Below are 23,425 nucleotides of genomic sequence, written 5' to 3'. Positions count from 1 at the left end.
TATGTTCCTGCCCCGTACCCAGGAGACAGGAATTCTCTGCCCATTTTGGAGATGAGAAACCTTTCTCAGAATCCTGCCTGCCCCTTCTTTCAGTGGCTGCTCAGGTTGGAGAAGAGTGGGGCCATTCTGGGGGAGCTCCTGGGGCTGGCTGGTTCCCCCCACTCTGCCTGCCCTGCTTTTTCCAAGCACCAGGAGAAGGTGGAGCCGTTTCTCAAGGTAGAGATCCCAGGGGCAGGATTGCCATCTGTACTCTGGATAGGCCAGGGGCCGGGAGGAAACAGGTGTTGGTGAAGGCCAAGAGGAAATAATGATTTGCATGGGGCTGAAAGCTCCACTCCCTCTTGGGTTTTCCAGCACAGAGCCTTTGAACCTTTCTCCACCTAAAAATAGAGTCACATCATTGTAGGGGTGCTGATGCCAAGCCCTGTTGGGGACTGGTTGTGCATGGCCCCGGGTTCGAGCCCAGAGCCCTCTGCAGGCAGCCCTGAGGCCTAACAGAAGACACCATCCCTCAAGTCCTGGGCTCCAGGAGGGCTGAAGAAGCCCTCCCTGCCTTGAACTGTCGCCAAGGACAAGCTTTTCCTTCCACAGCAGGCTGGAATGCAGCCTGTGAGGTTTCCCTCGTCCCCTAAGTGAGGAGGCTGAGCCATAGCCAGCGTAAATTCCAAGTGATCGTGGGGCCGAGAGGAAACCATCAATGAAAGCTTCCAAATTATTTGGCTCATGAGAAGGCAGAGATGAAAAGCAAGGATTTGGCTGCAGATAATGTTTGCACTAAATCTCCTCACTGGGCTGTTCCCCTCTCTTTCTGTGAAGGGGTTGGTGAGGAGGGCCTTTATAGTCTGCTGGGCCTGAGGGCAGAGGGCTTTGGTCACCCTGGTGAAAGGGGATCTGGGAACCCCACCTATCCAGTCCCCAGGAAGTAAGACATCTGTGGGGTGGTTGCCAGGCCGGTCACAGCGTGCTCCCAGTCTGACCCAGGGTCCCAGCCAGAGTACTTGTAAATTGATGTGCATGGTGCAGTCCCCTCCCTGGTGGAGAGCCCCTGGTTCCCTTAGTCTCTTCATTTCTCCATGTGGACAGTGATGGCGGGATTTGATAGCCAGGAGTACTTAGCATAGCAGCAACACCAATGTGTAGTTCAGCCAAAAGCCACAGTAAGGACTGGGCTTGGGTTTATGCCAAACTGGGCAGCTGCCCCTGTGATGACCTGCCAGGAGATGCCCTTCTCAATGAGTCTAGGGGCTCCCTCCACATGGGAGTGAGGTGCTGTGGGGCAGGAAAAAAAAAGTGCTCTGACTAGGAGTCAGGACCCTGGACAGGGCTGACGCCTTGAGGCCCAGCTTCACTTCTGGCCCCTAACCAGTGGGTGGCCTCCCTCCGCCAGAGTGAAAGTGGGGGTGGGGGGAATACAGGCTCTGTATCACAGCTGAAGGGACAGGCCCAGGGTTCCTGGGAGGCTGGGTTTCTGGTGAAAGTGCACCAAGTCTGAGGTCAGTAGCATCCTTTTGGCAGTAGAGGAAAAAGGTAGAGTTGACCCCAAGGACACGGACTGCTCCCTTCTGCTCTGCCTGCCTGTGGGATCCCAACAAAGCCGAGGTCTGTTCCTTAGGGCTTAAACCAGCAGGCCAATCCCTAAGGAAAGGAAGGCATCAGCCTGCCCTGGGAAGGTGATGCTGGGATATAAAGCATGCCGAGGCCATGGGTTTCTGGCCTGGCTTGTCTGACCAGACAGCATAACCATCCTCGGTGCTTACTGTGAGTCCTATCTCTGAGAATATGATGGAATCATGAAGGTTATTCTTTTTTTTTTTTTTTTTTTTTAAGATTTTGTGTATTTATTCGTGAGAGAGAGAGAGAGGCAGAGACACAGGCAGAAGGAGAACCAGGTTTTCTATAGGGAGCCTGATGCAGGACTCAATCCCAGGACCCCAGGATCATGTTCTGAGACAAAGGCAGACGTTCAACTACTGAGCTACTCAGGTGCTCCGAAAGTTATTCTTTAAATACTAATACCAAGCCCCCGTCCCACCTCCCCCCCAGAAATTCTGACTTAAATGGGCTGAAGTGGGGCCTCAGGTACCTCTACTTTATTTAAAGCCCTTTTGTTGGAAGCCAGGTTTAAGAACTACTGCTACAGTCCTTTCTCCTTAGTTTGCTAAGACAGGAGGTCCTAGTTTGGTCTTTCCTGGAAGGGGGGCCCTGAGGTCAGGGAGGAAGGGGAGGATTTCCAGTCTGGTTCAATGACCTAAGCAAAGGCAGGGAGTGTGGGTGAGGGCAGTCCTCCAGCTGATCCCTCTCTGCCCCCGGTAGCCGAGGACTGAATGTTTCTACCAAGCTGTCAGCCTAGCAGGGGTACGAAGGACAGTTCAGGAGGAGACTGGAGGCCAGCCCTGTGGGTTGGAGGCTGCCATTTGAGGCCGTGTCTTCCTCAGGGCTGGGACAGAGGCAGACTGAAGAGCGGGCCGAGCAGGGCCTGTCTCCTGGGCAGGGTTTTCAGGAAGTCTGAGAGTCCCTGGAAATCAGCCAGTGGACAGAGCCCTGGGTCTCAAGGACCCGAGAGCTACTGACAGTGATTAAACTCAGCAAGCACTTGAGAACACCCAACAGGCCCAGCTGGGTGCAAGGGAAGAGGGCAGAAAAGGCAGGCCCTGTCCCTGGGGAGCTGGTCCTTTGACTGGTAGCAGGATGCAGGTGCTACACAGGAAAGTGTCTGTTATGAGCGGTGCAGCCAGCTCTGCCACGGAGGAGCTCTGTGACTTTCTCCCTGAGCCTCCAGGTCATCATCTGTAGAGCCCTGCCCTGTCCCCTGCCATGGACTTTCTGTTTGGTGCGAGTCACTATCTTTTCCTGAGGCCTGGGGAGCTTGAAGGTGGAGGAAGTGAGTGTAGGTAAAGCTGGCCTCCTAGGTATGGAAGGACGCCTTGATGGTGGGTAGGAGTTGGGATCCAACCGCAAGTTTCCTTTGTAGGCCCTGGTGACAAATAAGTATATTCCTAGACGAGAGAAGAGGGCCTCTCTGCAGTTTCCACAGGGCCCTTTACCAAGTCTCAGCTTCTTCCCCTTGGGAACAGGACCTGAGAGAGAAAGGTGATCCTTGCGCATGAATAGTCTCTGTCAACACCAGGGTGTCCCCCAGACCCACGGTCCATGAAAGTTCCTATAGAAGTTCCCCACCCCGAAAAGGCAGCTAGTGAAGAGTGAGGATGCAGCTTATTGGCTTGACCCATTGTTTTTAAGAGTGGGGGCCTTCTACCCTGGGTGAAGGCATGGGTGGCCAGAATGTGTTACGGTGCAAAGCCACAGGATAAATTTGATGTCTTCCTCGAGGAGCACAGGTGCCATCCAGATGTTTAAAATAATGTATTTTATATTAAAACAGTGATAGCATATGTTGTAGTAAAAGGCAAAATGCCGACAAGCTTGAGAGATAAAACAGAAATCCAAAAAGATTTCATGCTCGTCCTGTGGTTTCAAGCCGTGTTTGCAGCCAGCAGTTCCCCCATCGCCCTGTGGGGCAGGAAGGCAGGCAGTGAGGGGGAGCCCTTCCACTGGGCCCAGTGCCTGCTTTCTTAGATTCCTGCTGCCTTCCTCTGGGGTGGGGGCCGAATCCACTTCTAGTAGTTAGAAACGTTGCTGCTCCCGCCAGCTGGAAAATCCTCCTGGCCTCTGGGGCTTGTCTTGCAAAAGAAGTGTGTGTAATATATTCTTTTAAAGAGCAGGAAATGCTGTTATCCTTGTGAAAGAGAAAGGGTGTGTGTTTGAGAGAGAGAGGGAGAGACACAGAGAGAGAGAGGTCTGACCAAATTAGCCCCGCGGTAGCTTGAATGGGACTGGGCAGAGGGTGGCTATGACACCCCTTCTCTGGTGTTTTATGACTAATTTAAGTAAGTTTGCTCTTGGCTGAGATACTCTTTTTTTTTTTTTTTTTAAGATTTATTATTAGCAAGGGGGAGAGGGAGAGAGAATCCCATGCAGACTCCACACTGAGCAGAGCCTGACAAGGGCCTCGACCTCAGGACCCTGAGAACATGACCTGAGGTGAAATCAAGAGTCTATCCCTTAACCAGCTGCAACGGACTCCACCACCCAGGCGCCCCTGGCTGAGATACTCTTTATCAGCTTCTAGCCCAGGAGAGATTTCTTTAAAAAAGCAATACCTGGCTGGTTCCCAGGCAAGACTGCAGTGGTTAAAATATAGCGCAGATCTCAACTAAGTGGTTTGCTTCTTTGAGTCGCAGTTTCACTATCTGTAAAATGGGGATAATAGGGATTAGGTGGGGTTATATGTATATATACAAAGCTTGTAGCATAGGGCCTGATTTAACAGGACAAGTACTTTTTTTTTTTGAGATTTTATTTATTTATTCATGAGTATATTATTCATATACTCACATAGAGAGAGGCAGAGACACAGGCAGAGGGAGTAGCAGGCTCCATGTAGGGAGCCCGATGTGGGACTCGATCCTGGGACTCTAGGATCACTTCCTGGGCCAAAGGCAGACGCTCAAGTGCTGAGCCACCCAGGTGTCTCAACAATTTTTAAAATCAACTGTAGTTTCTAATGAGATGAAGTGTTCAGGGAAAGCAGTTGTGATTTAAAATGAGTTATGCAGTCTCATTTCACTTGGCTCTTTCAGGATAGACTACTCCAAATATCCTTTGGGGGATTTGGAGGAGGGTGCCACTCCTAGCTTTACGTTGGGGCTCCAAGTGTGGACAGAGGTCAAGCAAAGGCCAATCTTAGCCAAAACTGTTTTCATTGACTTTGGGACCTAAGCAAAGGCAGGAAGAATGGGTGAAGACCAGTTTCTGAAGAGCACCTGGAAGACTCTTTGGGGTCAGTCCCCCTGCCTCCACTCTCCCTACTAGGAGGAACAGGAAATTTTAGAGTTTAGTCCTGCTTCAAAGCCTGGGGTTCATTCATTCATTCATTCATTCACTGCACAGCATTTCTTGAGCACTTGCTGTGTGCCAGACACCGTGCCACAGCCAGCTACGGCGATAGACAGAAGACATGTAGCCTCTGCTCTTCTCAGCTGAATTTACTGGAGGAGATGGACATCAAACAAATAATGACACAAATAATCCTATTTTGTAATTATATTAAGTGGTGGAGCCTTTCCTTAAGTAACTGAACTTCCTCTCAGTCTCTCTTGGTCTGAAATACACTATGATACAATAATTCACTCTTGAGGAAAGGAAGCAGAGACCAAGGTCCCAGAATGAAATGTTCCAACAGCATCCACGGATCTCATGGTCCCAGGCAAGAACTCTGCTCACGGGACAGTCTCGAGGCCATGCATGTGCAGTGTCCCTACATCTGAACCGAGCATGGTCTTCGGCTCCCCTCCGGAGCTACGATGGCTCCTTGGCACTTAGACTGGTTTTTAATGTTTGAGTTTTAGACCTTTAAACATTCTTCATACTGTTTGAAGAAGCTACAATTAACATCTCCCAAGCAGCTCAGCAGAACTTGGTTGCTAGGCAGCAGACCTTTAAAGACAATTTGTCAATTTCTGCCATAAGAGAGAAAAAATAGTAAACATTCAGTCCTCAGAAAATTACTTGTCTTCCAACTTTCTGGCCATGGCAAGGTCTCTGGTTCTTCGGTGTCCATTCTGTTCTCTTATTTAGTTTTCATAAATATTTCAGAGGCATTTTAGGAGAATAATTGAGCCTTTTTCAAGCTTAACCTCTGGCAGTTCAAAGCAAAAAGGATGTTTGGGTGACAGTTAGGTTGCCATATTTAAGGACAGGTTTTATATAAATGTCCAGAGGCTCTTTGGGAAGGTACAGAGTACCCAGCTCTGCCCAGCCATTTGTAGCCTTGGGCAGCAACCCAAGATCTGGTGGCAGACTGTGAAGGGTCTCAAGCCATTCAGCTTTGTTTAGCACCTCACATGTTCAGCCTGTGGCCCAGCCAGCCCTCACTGAACTCACCACCTTCTCATGGGGGTTTAGTAGGAAGAAACCAGGAGATTCCAGTATAGGGGCTGTGGGAGTTCAGAGGAAGCCCAAAACTCTGTCTGGGATCAGGAAGGTTTCCCAGAGCAGATGTGGACCAGACAGAGCCCTCCAAGATGAAACCGGCCAGCACCACTTTAGCAAGAGGGCAGAGTGTCCCAGTAGGGTGCTCCTATGTGCCAAGGGTAAAAAGTACTCCACACACTGCTGTGTGTCTGTGTGGCCACAGGACCTGGTAGGCCCTACAGCTCAGCCTGAGGGAAGACTGTGCAAAACCACTGAATGGCTTGGAATTTGCAAAAGCCACCATCTGATTTGCACATTCCAGCCTTTTGGGAAGCTGTCTCATTTGGCTTGGAGAGGGGGCATTGAGCACGTGGCCAAAGGGGGCAGGGCAATCTGTCCAGGAGTGCTGGCTGGCCCCAGAGTTCAGGGCCTGGGATCCCTCACCCCTTCTAACACGTAGGACCTTGCATAGGTCATTTAACCCAACTGAGTCCCAGGATAGGGATGATTGGAACATCTACCTCACAGAGTTGGTGTAGGGACTACTATTAAATGAATTCAAGAACATCCCTCAAACTGGTACTGGGTACACAGTGCTCTTTAAGTGTTGGCTGCTCCCATTATGACAGTGCTTCCCACACTTTCATCAGTCCCCTGCCTGAAAGGGCCACTTGTGTCCAGTCTGCCACTTGCTCCCTGAGTGACCTAGGATGAAACATAGAACTCTCTTGGGGCTAGACTCTCTCTTCCCTCTCCTTTTCTCTCCCACCACCCCCCCACCCCCGCCTTCCTGAATCTCTCTGATTCAGTTGAGCCTGGGATCCTTTCCTTCCTGCTGAGTTGTCAGTGCCATGCCTATCCCTAGTTCAGGGTCCCCTCTCCCCAGCTGGTGTGGCTTGGCCTTCTGGTCTCTCGAGCTCCAGCTTTAAGCCCTGCAGACCAGAGGCTGTGTGTTGCTTTATTAAAGTCCCTGTGCTCGAGGACTTCAGCTCTACATAGACACACAAGGTATCTCACCTTGCCAGTGTGTAAAAAGCACTGCTGAGGAGCCAGCTGGGGGCTCAGACTCATCAGGGAATTTCCCAGAGAGGCCTTTTCATTCATTAATTTATTCATTCATTTGTTCATTCACTGAGTCACTATTTTCTGTGCAGCTACGATGTGGTAGTCGTCAGGCCCAGCACTGAGCACATAGCAGACAATGGGACTGCGGGGGGGGGGGGGGGCGGGTGCCATGGCGGTGGGGGCCAGGGGGGATGGCAAAAAACAAGCAACAAGAGTATACAAGTTAGTTATTGGGAGTGTAAGTGCTGGGTGGGAGGCGAGGAGGGATGTGGGAGTGGGAAGTGGCTCTATCGGATAGTTGGTGCTCCCTGAGTCAGGGCGGTCAGGAAAGGAGTCCTGAAGGAGATGGTACTTATATGACAGCCCAGGATGAGGAAATAGCAGAAGCTTTCAGACATACCTATGTGTCTCTGGAGGGGCACTTGGTGACAGTAGTGAAGGGTTGATTTCTGGGGCAAGATGATGGGCTGGCCCAGATGCAAGATTCCCCATGGCATCAGAGCGACATGGCTCTGGCCTGTACCACTTGGTTTACCTGATCAGTAGAACTTGAAGGCCATGATGAATCTACTGTGGGTTCAGTTCACCCTACCAGGTCCTGCCCTGGGGCCCGGAAGGAAAAAATCCAGCCCCCAGTCCTGCTGGGCTGGGCATAGGCCTCAGCTAGGAAAGGCCCAAGCTAGCAGAGGGGGACTTCTGAAGGGCAGCACAGAAGCACCCACTACTTGAGTTAGTGTTCTTGTATCAGGCATCTTATTGCTTGCTAATAAGATATGCAAATTATCAGGGCTGTGAAATCTTTGCCACATTTCATCTTCTGCTTAATTAGCATTTAATCGTAATTTCATTTTAATTTTTTCACACTGGCACCCTAATTAAATGTTAGGGTGTTAGTTTTAACAATTAAATTATATTGGCAAATAGAGTCTTCAGGAAACTTGACCTTTTCCAAGCCAGAGCCCTCTCCAGCTAGATGCAAATGTTAATTAGATTTCTGCAAGATGCTGCCTTGAGTCCCCTTGGTGTACCCATTTCAGTGGTTTCCTTGTTGTGGCCCTAGATTCAAATGAGACACACACACAGCTGGTGAATTGGCCCCTGGCAGGCAGAGGTTACCACTGAATGGGTTGGTCATGGGCTTCTGGAAGGCCAGTGATACTGGTGTTTTTTGTTTTTAATATTTTATTTATTCATGAGAGACACAGAGAGAGGCAGAGACATAGGCAGAGGGAGAAGCAGGCTCCCTGCGGGGAGCCCAGTGCAGAATTCGATCCCAGGACTCCGGGATCACGCCCTGAGCCAAAGGCAGACGCAGACTCTCAACCACTGAGTCACCCAGGTGCCTGATACTGGTGTTTCTGGGGAGGAGTAGATTTAGGGTTTGCTCTGAGGCCTGCAGTGCTTCCAGAAGTGGTTTCTCAACTTGTGATTTTCATTTGGTGATCACTGGGAAAGTTGGTGCCTAAGCAAGTCACGTAGTAATCTAGAGCTGCCACCAAGTCTTGAACAGCCCTTTGTGGGAGGCCACAGTGAGGTCAGACAACGGGGAGGGAGAGGCATTGCCAGTGGCAGCTGGGGATTGGCCTTTAAGATTGTTCTGGGGTGGGAAGGCGGGCGTGACAGACAGAACATTGGGAAGAGAGGGTTCTCCTTGAATTAGTTGTTGCCCAGAAGAAAACCAGAGCATGGAGGTGGAGGCATTCATGGCCTGGCTCTGAGATTTGGATGGGCTTGATTGGGAAGGAAAGCAGCCCTGTCCTCCTCTGTCACACATACACAGGATGGCTCCATGTTGCCCTGGCTGAGCAGGGGACACAGTGAGTGTCCTTGTTATTGAGGGACATTGGAGACCCTGACCCATAGGAAGCCATTCCGTAAGCTGTGGCGGGGCCTGGCCTCTCCCTCAGCTGTTTTTATAAGATCCTGGTGTTTTCTGCATCTGGAGTTGGTGCCCTACGCTCCTTAGCACCTCCACTCATACCTCTGGTAGCAGTAGAAACATAATTCTAAACCTTCTGTAGAAATGCCTCAAGCAGTCAGTCCCTTAATGGTAGCAGTGCCTTCGCAGAAAGCTTTTCTACTGTCTGATTTTTCAGTCAAGAAGTTTTTCCCCTTCCCTCTGAGGTCCACTCCCATCTCTCATTCAGACTCTGTCCTTGAACAGATCAGAACACAGGTAAATTGAGTTCAACACATTTACTGAACATTTACTGTGTGCAGAGCAGACCCAGAGAAGATGGGTCATTTGAGTTGGTTTCTTACTTGTAAGCCCACTTGAATTCCATTTACCTTTTCCTGCCCTGGCTGTGGAGCAGACCACTCTGAGGCCCTCTTTCCACTCCTGCTCCTGACAGGTTTTCCGGACAGACCTAATCACAGCCATGAAGATCCCAGACTCCTGCCAACTCAGCCCGGATGACTACTACATTCTGGCGGACCCGTGGCGGCAGGAATGGGAGAAGGGCGTGCAGGTGCCCGCTGGTGCAGAGGCCATCCCAGAGCCCGTGGTGAGGTAAGCCAGGCAGTCCGGGCGCGGGGGCCCTAGGCAGGGGAGGCTGGGGCAAGCGACCTTTGTAGCCTGTCTCTATTCCATCTTAGATTCTTTAGTCCCATGAACCACTGAAGAATTCAAAAAATACTGGCAGTTTATCTTTGAGGCTGAGGGCCCGGGATTGAGCTCAGCTCTAGAGCCAGATGGCTTAGGTTCAAATTGCCACTCACATTCAGTGTGACCTTGAATGTTATCTCCTGAGCCTCAATTTCCTTGTCTGTGAAATGGGAATGGTAGTAATATCACCTGTTTCATCCAGTGGTCAAGATGACGTAAGGTAATGATACATGGAAGACACTTTACACAGGACCTGACACACACACAAACGCTCAGTAGAAACTGGCCATGGATTAGCCTGATGTTACTCCAAATGGGGTCCCATAAGCAGATCTTACCAGGGAAATCTCCAGGCTTTTAAATAGTCTTTAAGACAGGGCTAAGCCACGCTCTTGACTTCTGAAACAATTTCAAGGAGTTTTGAATTGGAAGGAGTTGAATGCTGGCACACAGCAGATGTTCAGGAAGTAGTTTCTGTGACCATCCTCAGGAGGATTCCCTACCAGGGCTAGGTTGGGGCTGGGTCAGGGCTGTCAGGGATACATCTTCTCCAGGCTATGTAGCCTTCTGGTGTTGTGGGTTGGAAAGACCACTGGTGCATCTTGGCTGTGGCCCCTGCCTCCAGTGACAGAGGTCAGCAAAGTGTGGCTTTTGCACCTTGAGAAACCCTCTAAGTCTTGTCTCTGGGTTGAGAAACCTGATGTTCTGGCCTACCCACCACACTACTTGGCCTTGGCAGCCCCACGCCTCTTTTTAGGCCCATTTTGACCAGGCTTGGGGGCAAAGATTGCAGTCTTCATCGCCCTTGACGTTGGCACTGTCGCATCCTGGCAGCCACACCTATGAGTGGCCCACAGACCCCCAGTGCACAATTGGTGCCAGGCCTATGCTGGGCATGGGATTACAGAGGCAGATCAGACTCTGAAGCCTGCTTAGGTGCTCCTGTGAAGATTGGCTGCTGGGCAGGGTTCTTCCTGTGGTTCCTGAGGGCTAAGTGCCTGCCAACACTTGGTGTCAGGCCTCTGAGAATCATGGTACTTCTAGGTACCATTCTCTGGACCATTCTAGGTACCATTCTCTGTTATCCTCTGGAAGGAGAATATCTGGGATTTGTGCAGGGAATGTATACTTACATCTCCTACCCAGGGCCAGAAACATGGGTTAAGCCCCTAGCCAGTTTCACACTTTCATGTCTGCAGACTAAAGTACTATTATTAACCTATTTGGACCAGTTTTCCCTTCTGTACAATCAGGCTAATAACAGTAGCTGCCTAATGGTGTGGTGGGGATGAAATGAGAATGCACATGGCAAGGGCCCAGGGCAGTGAAGGGGAGGGGCAGGCCACCCAACTGAGCAGAGAGGTGAGTCCTGATTAGGCTTGGCCCAGCTGTCTGTCCTCCCTCCTTGATGTCAGTGTCAGGTGGTTCCAGAAACATCCAGTGGCCTCGGTAATTAATTACAGATGCTTCCACACCAGTAACGTGGCTTCTGTCTGCCTGTGCAGTGCTTTATCTGTTGACCTCAAGAGGAGAGCACGTGTTCAGACAGCTCTGGCTCAACTAGGTGCATTCCCCACATATGCACGGCTGCTCTAAGCTGACAGGAGCCAGACATTCCTGGCCTGTCCATGCTCTTTGGAGAGGACCGACTAGAGGCAGGGAGGGCTGTTCTCTTGGAGAAGTCTCACCTGTCTCCCACCAACCCAGTCCTTACATCTTCCTTGGCACCTCCCACTGCAAGGCCCTTCTCTGGAAGCCAGCCCAGCCACCACGGTCAGAATTGTTACAGCAGCTCTTCCTAAGAATTTCCTGGGCTGAGCCTGTTACATTCATCTTCTCATTTAATTATCACATCTGCCCTAAAAGTACATCTTACTGTCCCAATTTGATAGATGAGGAAGCTGGGAAATTCTGGGGAATTCCCTGCATGATTGTCAGGGCCTGGGGGGCTGGGCCAGGAAATCACAAGCCACGGAAACCAGCCCCAGGTTGCCCCTGTGAGGCCCAGAGACAGCGTGTGCCCCAATCACACTGGCATGCTGGCTCTGACTGCCCTCCCTCCTGCTGCTACCCTGGCCCCCTCAGCCTCCCACTTTGTGTCCAGTCCTCCCTGGCCTTTGGGCAGGTATGTGCACCTCATGGTCTGAAATTTATCTGGGTAATGTGAACCTATCTTACCCCCTGATCACGAATTGAGTGATAGCCTATGCTGCTCCCTTAATGTGGTCAAAAGACTCAATCCAGGCCACGACCAACCTCTGGTGTAGGTGTCATCTTTTGGAGTAAAGATGCTCCCCAACATCCCAGCCCCGCCATCTGCTTCTTCCAGCTGACCTTTGTCCTGCTGCCTACAGTTAAAATTCAGTCTTTGGCCTAGGGTCAGGTCAGTCCACACCTGGGAGGATAGCTTTTGCCAGAGCCAGAAGAGGCTGAACAGATGAAGATGAGAGCCCTGGGAAGCACAGGAAAAGCCTTTTCTTTTCTTTTCTTTTTTTTTTTTTTTTGATTTTATTTATTCATGAGAGACACACAGAGAAAGAGGCAGAGACACAGGCAGAGGGAGAAGCAGGCTCCATGCAGAGAGCCTGATGTGGGACTCGATCCCGGGACTCCAGGATCATGCCCTGAGCTGAAGGCAGATGCTCAACCACTGAACCACTCAAGCGTCCCGGAAATGCCTTTTATTGTGTGAGCCCCTGGACCCTAGATTCTCTGAGGAAGAAAGGAACGTGATCTTGGCCCCAAGAGGTCTGGCCAGGTGGCAGCTAGCAGAGCACACAAGTGTAGGATGTTAGGCCCCTAGGTGGTAGGGCAAAGGTTAAATCCAAAACCTGATTGAGCATATGCTGGAGGCACAAACAAAGCAGAATCAAGACAAAAGTAGTCTGTGTTTTTAAAAGACTGTATTAATTCCAATAAGATTCTCAGGAGATTTTGTAGGACTGAGAGTATCAGTACTGCATCCATTCGGAATGATCTGTTTTACAGGATGGAGGAAGTGTTGCCACTAGTCATTACCTGAGACTTACCTGAATCTGGGCCTCTCATGTAGGAAAGGATGGCACTGAGCAATTTTCCTTGCTCCTTGCACCCCTCAACCTCCTCTGACCCTCCCTCCTGGTCTGGAGGCCATTTCCACTTCCCTGCCTTCTTCTTCCTTCCTGTCCCTGTGGGTGACACCTGGGCCACCTCCTAGAGCCCCTGAGCCCTCCCCAGAAGAGCTCAACCATGTGACTGCCACCCTGTCCTCCACTCACCAGTCTGCGCTGAGCCACAACCCCGGGCAGCCCTGCCTTCAACCCCAGGAGGCCTCTTGGGCAAGTGAGGGGCCTCTCAGCCCTGGCAGGGCTGGCCAGATGGAAGCCAGGCTCTGCAGCAATAACCATGGCAACCGGTGGGGGGGGGTGGGAAGAGCTGGCATTTTGAACTGGCATCAGGAACTCGGGCAGCACACAGCTGAGCCAAGAGGGGAAACTGTGCCCTCCCAAGGCAAAAAGCCCTCCTAGTCCATTTCAGAAGGAATAAAGTGATATCCAGAGGACTTAAAATACGCACTCACACACCTGTAGTGCTTACTGTGTGCCAGGCACTGTTGTAAGAGGCTTAAATATATTCATCCATTTAACCTTCGCCAACCGTAGAAGGTAAGTACTATTATTACTGTTAGCTCATTTTTTTGGATAAGGTCAGGGGCACGGAGAAGTGAACCAGATTGCACACTGAGTGGTAGATCATGGGCAACTGGGCTGGCTCCATCAGAAGAGCGTGCCACTCTAGATCTTGGGGTTGGGAGTTTGAGCCCCACGTTGGGGATGGAGTTTACTTTAAAAAAAAATGTGGATCAGGACTTTGAGTCCACATTTTGCAGCCAGGACCCTTCCAAGCTGTCTCAGGAGAGCTGTGGCACAAGGGAGGGCTGCCCTGGGGTATGATCCTGGCACTGTTGTAGGCATATCTTTATATCCGGGGCGGGAGTCACCACAGTGAGAAACTGTTCAGGCTATATCGTATCTGGGGAATGATCAGGTGTGTTGGGAGACACTGTGTCCTCTGAAGAGGGAGACCTTTTCCATGGAAAGGGCCATCCTGGGCTGCAGCACTGTACTCAGGCCCCTTCTTACTCTAAAGGAGGCCTGGCCTTACTTCTCCCTGCGGGACACGGGGACAATCTCTGGCCACCTCCTAGCCTTGAGGGATGTACTGAAGGACCTGAAGCCTCACTGGTTCTATCCCACTTGTCCCAGAGTGGCTGGTCCTGGGCACTGCCCAGGAGAACACGTGGACTGCCTCCTATATAGGCCCAGGCAGGGCCGATCTACATCAGGGAGCTTAGGCTAAGCCCAGATGCCCTCATGGGAGGACCAGTAGAGGTGTGCTTTGGGCAGGATGAATGTTCATGGGATGTTAAGACAGTGGGTCAGCACCCACACCCAACCCACACTCTGCCCTTTGTTCTCCTTTCCTGCCTAGCCACAGTCCTTTGAGTTTCTGCAGCCTCCTTTAAAGGGAGGAGGTAGTGTCAGGAGATAACCTCCAGGCTTCACATCTCACTTGCTCACCAGTTCCTCGGCTGGGCTGGTCAATGTCACTGGAGACGCCCAGACCCAATGAGGGTGGCAGGCTGAGAGTCCCTACCCTTACGATACTCTCTCTTGATTTCCTAGGATCCTCCCGCCGTTAGAAGGCCCCCCTACCCAGGTATCCCCTAGCAGCTCTGAACTTGGCGAGGGCTCTCAGCCTGATTGGCCTGGGGGCAGCCGCTATGACCTGGACGAGATTGATGCATACTGGCTGGAACTCATCAACTCGGAGCTCAAGGAGATGGGTAGGTGACCTCCCAGGCTGAGTGTGGGATCAGGCAGGCCAGGCAGTTTTCTTCTGAATGCCAGCATCCTCACCGTCAGAAGGGCAGTGGCCGCGACGGGGCTCTGGTGCCACATGGCTGTGGGAGAAAGTCCCTCCTGCGTTACTGATTGGAGAATCTATTTGATGTCTCTGTGCCTTGTTTTCTGCAGCTATCAGCCGAGGGCAATAATAGCATGTGATTTGCAGAGTTCTTGAGGAGTAAGCCTATTAGGCTAAGGGCAAGTGAGTGCAGAAGTGAAGCTAGGATAACAAATGGGGTGGAGTCAGTTGGTATGGGCCTCCTGGCTAGAGCCTGCCAACATGTCCTAGGAAGGTCCGCCCTTGCATACAGCTTCATCCCAGAGAGATTTCCTTGTTACCTCCATGTACACGTGTGAGTGGTCACAAGCCAGCCATCTGAAGTCACAGCACAGTGACCGGCCCCAGGGGTCTGTGAGACTGAATGAATGGTTCAGCCTATCCTGTGTCCAGATGATGAAACTGAGGCCCCTGACAGTGGGTGCATTTTCCCAGGTCACATAGCAGACGAGTGGAGACCCCTCCATCTATCTGTCCTGACAAGCTGGGCTCCTAATCCCCTCCCCCTGCTGTCCTCACAGAGAGGCCAGAGCTGGATGAGCTGACGCTAGAGCGTGTGCTGGAGGAGCTGGAGACCCTGTGCCACCAGAATATGGTGCGGGCCATCGAGACTCAGGAGGGGTTGGGCATTGAGTATGATGAGGATGTCGTCTGTGACGTATGCCGCTCTCCTGAGGGCGAAGATGGCAACGAGATGGTCTTCTGTGACAAATGCAACGTCTGCGTGCACCAGGTGGGCAGCCCATCAGTAACCACTCTCCACCCCTGGCCTTATCTGCTGCCTGGCCAGGCTGCTGCCTGCAGCTGGTCCTCCTGGCTATAGGCATGCAGTAGCACTGTGGCCACAGGATCCTGAGAAGAAGGACAAGGGAGGAGGTAGGGAATGGAGAGAGTGCCCCATGCCTCAACCCTGTCACCTAGACTTGAATAAATGCCCAATGCGTAGTCTTTCCATCCTTTTCCTGTAGGCTTCCCTCAGACTCTCCCTGCTGAACATCCTTCCTTCTTTGTCCTCCTCCTCCTTTCTCATCTGAACTTGGAGGCCGCTCAGTGCTGCGATGGAGAGCAAAGCCTGGAGTCAGGCTGCCTGATTGCAGATTGTGGCCCTGTCCTTTACAATCTGTGGGACTTTGTCTTAACCTCCTTGGGCCTCTATTCCCTTAACTCTAAATAAAAGTAAGCTGTTGGGAGGATTCAGTTACTTCCTACGAGTTATTTGCTTAGAAGAGTATAGTACAGGCTGTAAGTATTTACCACTCCTAATCTTCTCAACCAGGTGTGTTGCCTAACATGCTCCCCTCTTGATCTTGGGCCCCAAAACTCCCAGGTTTGGGGCATCCCTGGGCCTTATTTGCAGAAGACTTGCCTGGAACCCAGTGGACCCACTCTGGCCCTGACTTTGAGCACATACAACAACTCCTTAGCCTCTGCTGCTGGAATAGCCCCTGGGGAGCCCAGAGGGGCTTCACCACCTGTCAGTCAGGTGGGTAGGCAGTGTACCCTTTATTCATTCATATCCCTTATGCCAGTAGCTCTAGGCATGACCAGGAGACCCCTTCACACCTCTGTGAAAAAAAAAAAGAAAGCTCAGGGCTTCATCTTCAGACAGCATACAGACCCAAGTTTGTGTCCAGCTTCTAGGAGTTCATGGATGCTTCTGAAGTCCGACATTAATAAATGGTGGAATAATAAGGAACTTCTGGCCAAAGTGACTGTCCTCCAACAGAGGGCAGAGCTGAGCCCTTCCTCAGAGAACCGGAGTCTTTGCTTTAAGATCTCTGTGGAGGCCAGAGCCTGCTAGCAGTAGGGCTCCGGAGCACCTAGCTCGGGCCAGGACCGGTACCATTTGCAGCTGAATCCTGACCAGATGTAGATGGTCCAAAGCACCTGACTGGTGACCACCCTGCTTTCTCCCTAGGCATGCTACGGGATCCTCAAGGTGCCCACGGGCAGCTGGCTATGCCGGACATGTGCCCTGGGTGTCCAGCCAAAGTGCCTGCTCTGCCCCAAGCGAGGAGGAGCCTTGAAGCCCACCAGAAGCGGGACCAAGTGGGTGCACGTCAGCTGCGCTCTGTGGATTCCCGAGGTGGGCACATGGCGGGCAGGGAGGAGCAGCCCTGGGGAAGTGGGTCCGCATGGAGCTCAGAACTCCGCAGAAGAGCACTGGGAAAGAAGGTGACAGGCCTCCATAAAAAGGGGTATCTCGTGTGTGGCACCTGAGAAGAACTGAGGCAACAAGCCACAGGTGGACTTGGATAGAATTCAGGTGGTATTTCCATGGGTAGATGGGATTATGGGCCACTGGGGAATCCAGGTGGTAGGTCTGAGAGCTGGGCAGAAGTCAGGCAGCAGAGTAGAGAGGGAAGCATGTTGTGGGTCCTTTCAAATCCAGGCAGTGGTTCTAACCAAGGTCAAGGCTCCCTGTTTCAAAAAAAATAAGCCTACTGACCTAAAAGGAAATCAGGCAGAGAGCTAATGAGAAGCGAATGGTGGGTCTGTTGTGATGGCTGTGGGTGGGATAGAGGGTCTGAGTCTGGGTGGGTGGAGGGGAACCATGGGTGACAGGCTAGGCCTACAGTGAGTTAGGGAGTTGGGGCACTGGGCTCCTGGAAAGTCATCCTGTTTTATTTGAAAACGAAATGGTGACATTCCCCAGAGTTTCTGCCACAGCCCCGTTGTGTGTACCAACTCAAGTGTGTTGCCCCACCCCATGCTGCCTGTGCCTGCAAGTAAGCCAGGTGGCCCTGTCAGCATCTGCCCCTCCCCTTCATGGGCTTCCAGCCTGAAGGTTCTTGCAGGGACCCACCTTGTGGGCTTCTGTGGTGATAGAGGGTGTTTTGACGGCGGTAACATGCTCCCAGAGCAGCATCTTGAAAGTAAGGACTACCTCTGAGCTGTGCCTTGGGCTGGGCACAGCAGAGACAGAACCAGCAAGCACCCTTCCATCCCCTGGGAGCCCTTTGGTTCAGGACCTGGAAAGGAGCCCTCCTTCCATCTTCAGGCATGAGCAATGGGGAGGTAGATGTACCCTCGGGGGCTGAGGGGTGGGCTGTGCTCAGCAGACTTAGGTATGGTTGTTGGCTTATCCCTGTAGGAGGAATGGGAAGAGTTAGACAAAGGCATCCCCATTGGCCAGGCAAGCCCTGGAGGCCCCCAAGAAGAGGTGCTGCCTTGGAGTCTTTACTTGCTCCCCAGAAATATGAACTATATAAGTAATGTTCTGATAAGAATTCTGAAGGTGCTGTTAACAAAGGGGTGAGGTACAGAAGACACCGGGATGCTGTGTGTACTAACGTGTGTGCGTGTGTGCATGTCTGCATGCACAAACACACTCTGGAGCCTCTCTGCCTTGAGGCCCACCCCACCACAGGCGCGCGCACACAGTTAGTTACACAGACTGATGTGCGCTCTCATACACAGTCACAAACAATTTAAGACTTGTCACAGGTGAGCCAACACTAGCACACTCTCTTAGTGGTCAGCTTTGGAGTTAGGAAGGTCTTGGGATTCAGGGGCTCTCCCCCTGGCCTGTGTGCCCACTGCCTGGTTTCAGCAGACAAGAGGCCTGATGCAGCTCCCTGTCTCCTGCCCAGGTCAGCATTGGGTGCCCCGAGAAGATGGAGCCCATCACCAAGATCTCGCATATCCCAGCCAGCCGCTGGGCTCTGTCCTGCAACCTCTGTAAGGAGTGCACAGGCACCTGCATCCAGGTACAAGGTCCTTCACCCCGCACCTGCCCGGGAACTCATGCTGAGGTCAACTGTGTAGAGGGGCACATCGTGAACGTTCCGGAAAATGGGCAGCTGCCGCCACCCTCCCCTTGTCCTCATGGTGCTACAGACAGAACCATAGATGGGCCATGGAGGCCTGAGACCAGAGCCAGACCCAGAACCCCACCTGAGGGGCCTTCCTCCATCTCCACTTCTCGAGGCATGGGGCATAGGCCCTGGGAGCAAAAGCTCACCACACTGTTGTAGTACTCAAGACCCTGGCTTTCCCCAAGAGCAACTATCTTTGGGATTACTAAATATGTTGACCTCACTTCTAATCTCAGACTTAACATGTGGGAGGAATAGGAAACACTTTTCCTGCAGATGAGCTAACAGGCTTTCCCTATACAGGGCAGGGCTGCACCAGTCTTTCCATGGCAGTGGTTCCCAAATTCTGGTGTGCGTCAGTATTACCTGGAGGGCTTGTTAAAACAGATTGCTGGGCCTATCCTCAGAAGGCCTGATTCAGTAGACCTGGAATGGGCTGGGAATTTGATCCTCCAGCAAGTTCCCAGATGATGTGATGCTGCTGGTCTTTGGGTTGAAAAGTAGGGGTTCATTCTTTGTCTTCCTCATTTTTCTAGCAACAGTTGTCATTGCAAACACTAGATGTGCCTCCACCCATTTTTAAGACTTTCAAATGTGAGTGCAGCATAAACGTTTATTAATAGTTGGGTGGGGTATTGCTGAAACATTTATCAACTGCCCATAGCCATCATCCAAGGCTGGGAGGGAGGAGCAGGTCCTGAGTTGGCCCCAGCTGCCTGGGCAAGAGAAGGAAGGGGCCCATGTCTTCCCAGAGGACAAAGGAGGTGCATGACTCCCCATCTTAGATCGTCTTGCAGAAAGGAGGCAGTGACCCATCACCATCCTCTTTCTTTTGATGCCTCTTGTTCCAAAGTGATTTTGCCCACACAGTAATGCAGCTTATTCCCAACGGTTGTCAAACACCTGACTTCATTTTCCTGGGATATATATGGTGCTGAACCTCATTTCCTTTCAGGCTCCCCCAGTTCCCCTTCAACTTGCCAGAGCTTCCATACCCACAGGATGTTGGGGGTCCATGCCATTTTATGTCGGGTCTCGCCAGCATCCTGGATTCTCGGTGGAACCCTGGGGGATGTCCCACATCCTCTTCGCTCCTAGCAGGGCTCCCTTCATGCCTGACACTTCCCCTCCTCTCCCTCCAGTGTTCCATGCCTTCCTGTGTCACAGCATTCCACGTCACATGCGCCTTTGACCACGGCCTGGAAATGCGGACTATATTAGCAGACAATGACGAGGTCAAGTTCAAATCGTTCTGCCAGGAGCACAGTGATGGGGGCCCTCGGGGTGAGCCTACCTCCGACCCCGTGGAGCCCAGCCCAGCCAGCGAGGACCTGGAGAAAGTGACCGTGCGCAAGCAGCGGCTGCAGCAGCTGGAGGAAGACTTCTACGAGCTGGTGGAGCCAGCCGAGGTGGCTGAGCGGCTGGAGCTGGCTGAGGCGCTGGTCGACTTCATCTACCAGTACTGGAAGCTGAAGAGGAAAGCCAACGCCAACCAGCCTCTGCTCACCCCCAAGACCGACGAGGTGGACAACCTGGCCCAGCAGGAGCAGGACGTCCTGTACCGCCGCCTCAAGCTCTTCACACACCTGCGGCAGGACTTGGAGAGGGTGAGTGCCCTTACTGTCGTCTCGTCTGCAGGCCTTGCCTGGTGGGCATCCTGGGAGGCCTTTCTGTCCCACGCACACTGTCCCCTAGCAGCCATGGCTCTCCAGGACTCAGATGATAGGCTCTGGCCAAGGAAGGGGCCGTGAGCCTACAGTTCTCTGACAGCGTGGGGGCTACAATAGGGAAGCATCTAGCCCTTGAGTCTCTGAGCCCCTCTTAGTCCCAGTGCTTTTGTTAGGCCTGAAGGGTGGGGGTCCTGCTAGGGTCCTGAGGCTATAGGGCATCAGAGCTGGGGCACAACCCAGACTTCCAGCGTCTGTTGCCCTCTGTCCCTGTCTGTGGCCTCTCTGGGCCGTGCGTGTTCCCAACACATGTGCTAGACCAGGGCAGGAAAGACAGGTGTTAACATAGGGCGTGAGGGCATACGGGTAGGCCAGAGACACAGTGGCCTGTATGGAGTAGAAGGATGGAGCTCAGTGGGTGGGCCAGAATGTATGTGGAAACTGCTGAATGTTTGAAGTAGGGACTGTCCCTCTGTAGCTGCAACTTCCAAACATTCCCCCTGGAGAGGGAATCAGGGGGCCTGCAGTGGGTGGGTTGGCCCAATGGCCCCATTCCCTCAAGACTAGGTGCTAGGAAACAGAGGGTCTTGGCTTGGTCCAAGGTGGTAGTTCAGGGAGCTGAGTGCTGTTCTGGCCTCTCCTCTTTGGGACATTCAGTTCTAGAGTTCCAGAGCACATGGGGTCATGTCACAGTGTCTTCCACACATGGCACAGGCACATGTGCCTCCCCTTCCCCCGGGCCTTATTAGGAAATAGCCCTGAGTGGAAACGTAGAGGGGCCTCTATGTGGCTGGAGACAGCTGCCTATTTTAGGGCCATTTCTGTTGGCAAGTCTGTAAAATGGGTATAACAGTTGGGCAGGTGTTGTGCTGTGTTGGGGGGAACGTGAGGTGGAGGCGCTGAAACTGGACCTGGCTTGCCCGATCTCCTTTAGCCTACTCCTCTCCCCTGAGACCTGGTCAAGGGAAAACAACCCCACTGGCCTGGGAGGGAGCTTACTGCCTGCCAGCAGGGTCAAAAGGGGAAGGTGGAGAGTGGGGACAGCAGATGCCCCTTGCTCCAGCCAGGCCAGAGGGCAAGGCTGTCTACATTGCAGCCACCACTTCCTGGGCAGCCCAGCGTCCTGTCTCGTGGCAGTGGCATCAGGTACATGAGGACATGGAGTACTTTCAGTGACCAGAGCTGCTACCAGAGTTGTCCTCAGGCCACCCCTGAGTCTGTACTCTCCATGTCTCCAGCACAAACACCCTGCTTTTACTCCTGCTATTTCCCAAGTGACCCCTCAGGTCAGATCTCCCAGGGATCTATGCTGGTCGGCACATGGTCTGGCGCTGGCTAGGCAGTGTTGGGAGGCCAGGGTACAGGGTGACTTATTTAATCATCATCCTAGGAAAATAGACAGAGTAGCTCCTCCTGGCCCTAATGAGCTGATGAGAATACTAGGGCTTCAGAAGATGAATGACAGGAAACCTAAGAGGAATGTGTGTTTTCTAGAGTTTGACTTGAATTTGGACCTGAATGGGGAGGCGGGGTTTGTCATCAGGATAGTGGTTGGCCTAACCTCCTATTCTTTTTTTTTTTAAGATTTGATTTATTTTTCACAAGAGACCACAGAGAAAGAGGCAGAGACACAGGCAAAGGGAGAAGCAGGCTCCATGCAGGGAGCCCACTGTGGGACTCAATCCCGCGACTCCGTGATCACACCCTGAGCCAAAGGCAGACGCTCAACCACTGAGCCACCCAGGCGTCCCCTTAACCTCCTATTCTGTACATTTCCTGTGCAAAAGCATCCCCTTATCAGCCTCACAACCTCTCTACCTCATTGTCAGCTGGTACAGGTGTGGCCAGGGACCAAGGTCAAGGGCTAAGATGCCGCAGGTTCCCAGGCAACCAGAGCTGCCATGCAGATTTCTCCAGTAGAGGGACAGAGCCCTCCAAAGTCAGGTGTGAACCAGCCTACTTTTCCTCCAGGAAGAGGAGGCAGGGCCAACTTTCCAGGGCGTTGGAGGGCCCTGTCAGCATGCTGCTTCTCCAGCAGCCCCCGAGCTGGACTGGCAGGCACCAGCTGAGAGCAAGGCGAGGGAGCGCGCAGTCCTGGCAGGCGGAGGAGAGGAAAGTTAGAGCACCATGCGTGCCAGCTTGCCCCCCTGCGAGTCTATCCTCAGGGCCTTTCACAGCCACGCGTTGGTGGCTTGTGTGAGCGAGCAGGGCTGAGAGCTCTGCCACAGGGGAGGCTTTCTGCAACGACCCATGACTGCTGGTGGCCCGGCCATGGCCCAGTGCCAGTGACCGAGAGGATCCAGCCTCTCACTGGGCACTAGGCCAGCTTGGGCTGAATCCATCAGGGAGGCAGGGTTGGAGTTGAGACTGAAGCCTTGGGCGGCCTGGGTTTGCATCCAGTTCTAATGCTCCTCAGTGCAATGCCTTCTGAGTTTCACTTCTCACTCCTCTTGAGTTTCAGTTTCCTTTCTGTTAAATGGGAGTAATGAGGTAGCTGACCTTGGAGTCCCCGTGGAGGTGGAAGCACAGTGACCTCTGCTGTTAGCCATGGTTATTGTTGTCTGGTGCTGCCTGGATACGGGCTCCAGGGAGGATCAGGAGCGCAGGCCCGTGCTAGGACCTGGGAATGAATCAATCACAGGGCATCCTCCCCATCCCTGTGTCGTCATCCCCCATCCCCCAAGGCCCAGCAGGGTTTTTGCTGAGAGAAGCAGAAGCCAGGGCCACACTGCTGCCACTTCAGCATGAAGTCCCATTTTATGGTCAGCTTAGAAGATGCTATTTCCTAAAATTTCAGCCGCAAACCTTGGCCCCGGCAGGCAGCTCAGGAAGGTATGGCCACTGCTGGCTCCCAGAGTTATTCGCAGCTGACACAAAAATTGCAGCTCTGATGAGCAGCCTGTCAGTGCCAACTGGTGTCCCCTAGCAACCGTGCTGGCAGTTGGGGTTGCGCAGGGCTTGGTGCCCAAGGCTCTGGGTCTGGTTACCAGGAGTTTACTCGGGAGCATGACCTGGCTTGAGAGGGTGGGGGCAGCGCTCAGAAATACAGCCCTCTCCCTGAAGATAGACCTGTGGATCTCCCCTAGGCCATGTGTCAGATAGTCCCATGGAGCAGACTCTGTCCTCCCACACACTTGCCACCCACCTGCTTCCTTGTCAGGTTGGCCATACCCTGTATCCTCTGTCTTCAGTGCCTGAATTGGCCTCCCACCGAAGACAGCCTCATCCCCAGTAGCCTTGGCCTCCAGAGCTATGGCCCCCTCAACCCCTGTGTCTCCCATCTCTAGGTTGCTGCCCACCCATTAGGGCCTCCACCCCCACTGAAACCTGGCCCCACTTCCCTTGCTGCT

The 23,425-nt window shown here is 52.6% G+C and overlaps 1 protein-coding gene across 17 annotated transcripts in view; it reads left to right on the top strand.

Moving 5' to 3' along the window:
- JADE2 (jade family PHD finger 2) overlaps positions 1 to 23,425 on the top strand; it is a 52,106-nt gene that overhangs the window by 14,654 nt on the left and 14,027 nt on the right. For 13 of the 17 annotated variants that reach the window (XM_025994896.2, XM_072728577.1, XM_025994894.2 and 10 more), the window contains 6 exons: positions 9,393 to 9,550; positions 14,311 to 14,471; positions 15,112 to 15,323; positions 16,509 to 16,676; positions 18,184 to 18,300; positions 19,551 to 20,015. In XM_025994896.2, coding sequence (XP_025850681.1) covers positions 9,393 to 9,550; positions 14,311 to 14,471; positions 15,112 to 15,323; positions 16,509 to 16,676; positions 18,184 to 18,300; positions 19,551 to 20,015 — 1,281 coding nt within the window. The remainder of the gene's footprint in view (positions 1 to 9,392; positions 9,551 to 14,310; positions 14,472 to 15,111; positions 15,324 to 16,508; positions 16,677 to 18,183; positions 18,301 to 19,550; positions 20,016 to 23,425) is intronic. The other 4 variants (XM_072728580.1, XM_025994891.2, XM_072728578.1 and 1 more) reach the window with 1 other exon arrangement.

This window comes from Vulpes vulpes, chromosome 12 (assembly GCF_048418805.1).
Source record: "Vulpes vulpes isolate BD-2025 chromosome 12, VulVul3, whole genome shotgun sequence".
In the NCBI taxonomy this organism is placed as follows: Eukaryota; Metazoa; Chordata; class Mammalia; order Carnivora; family Canidae; genus Vulpes; species Vulpes vulpes.
The sequence above is the reverse complement of the archived record's forward strand: the minus strand, read 5'-3'. Positions and strand labels throughout refer to the sequence as shown.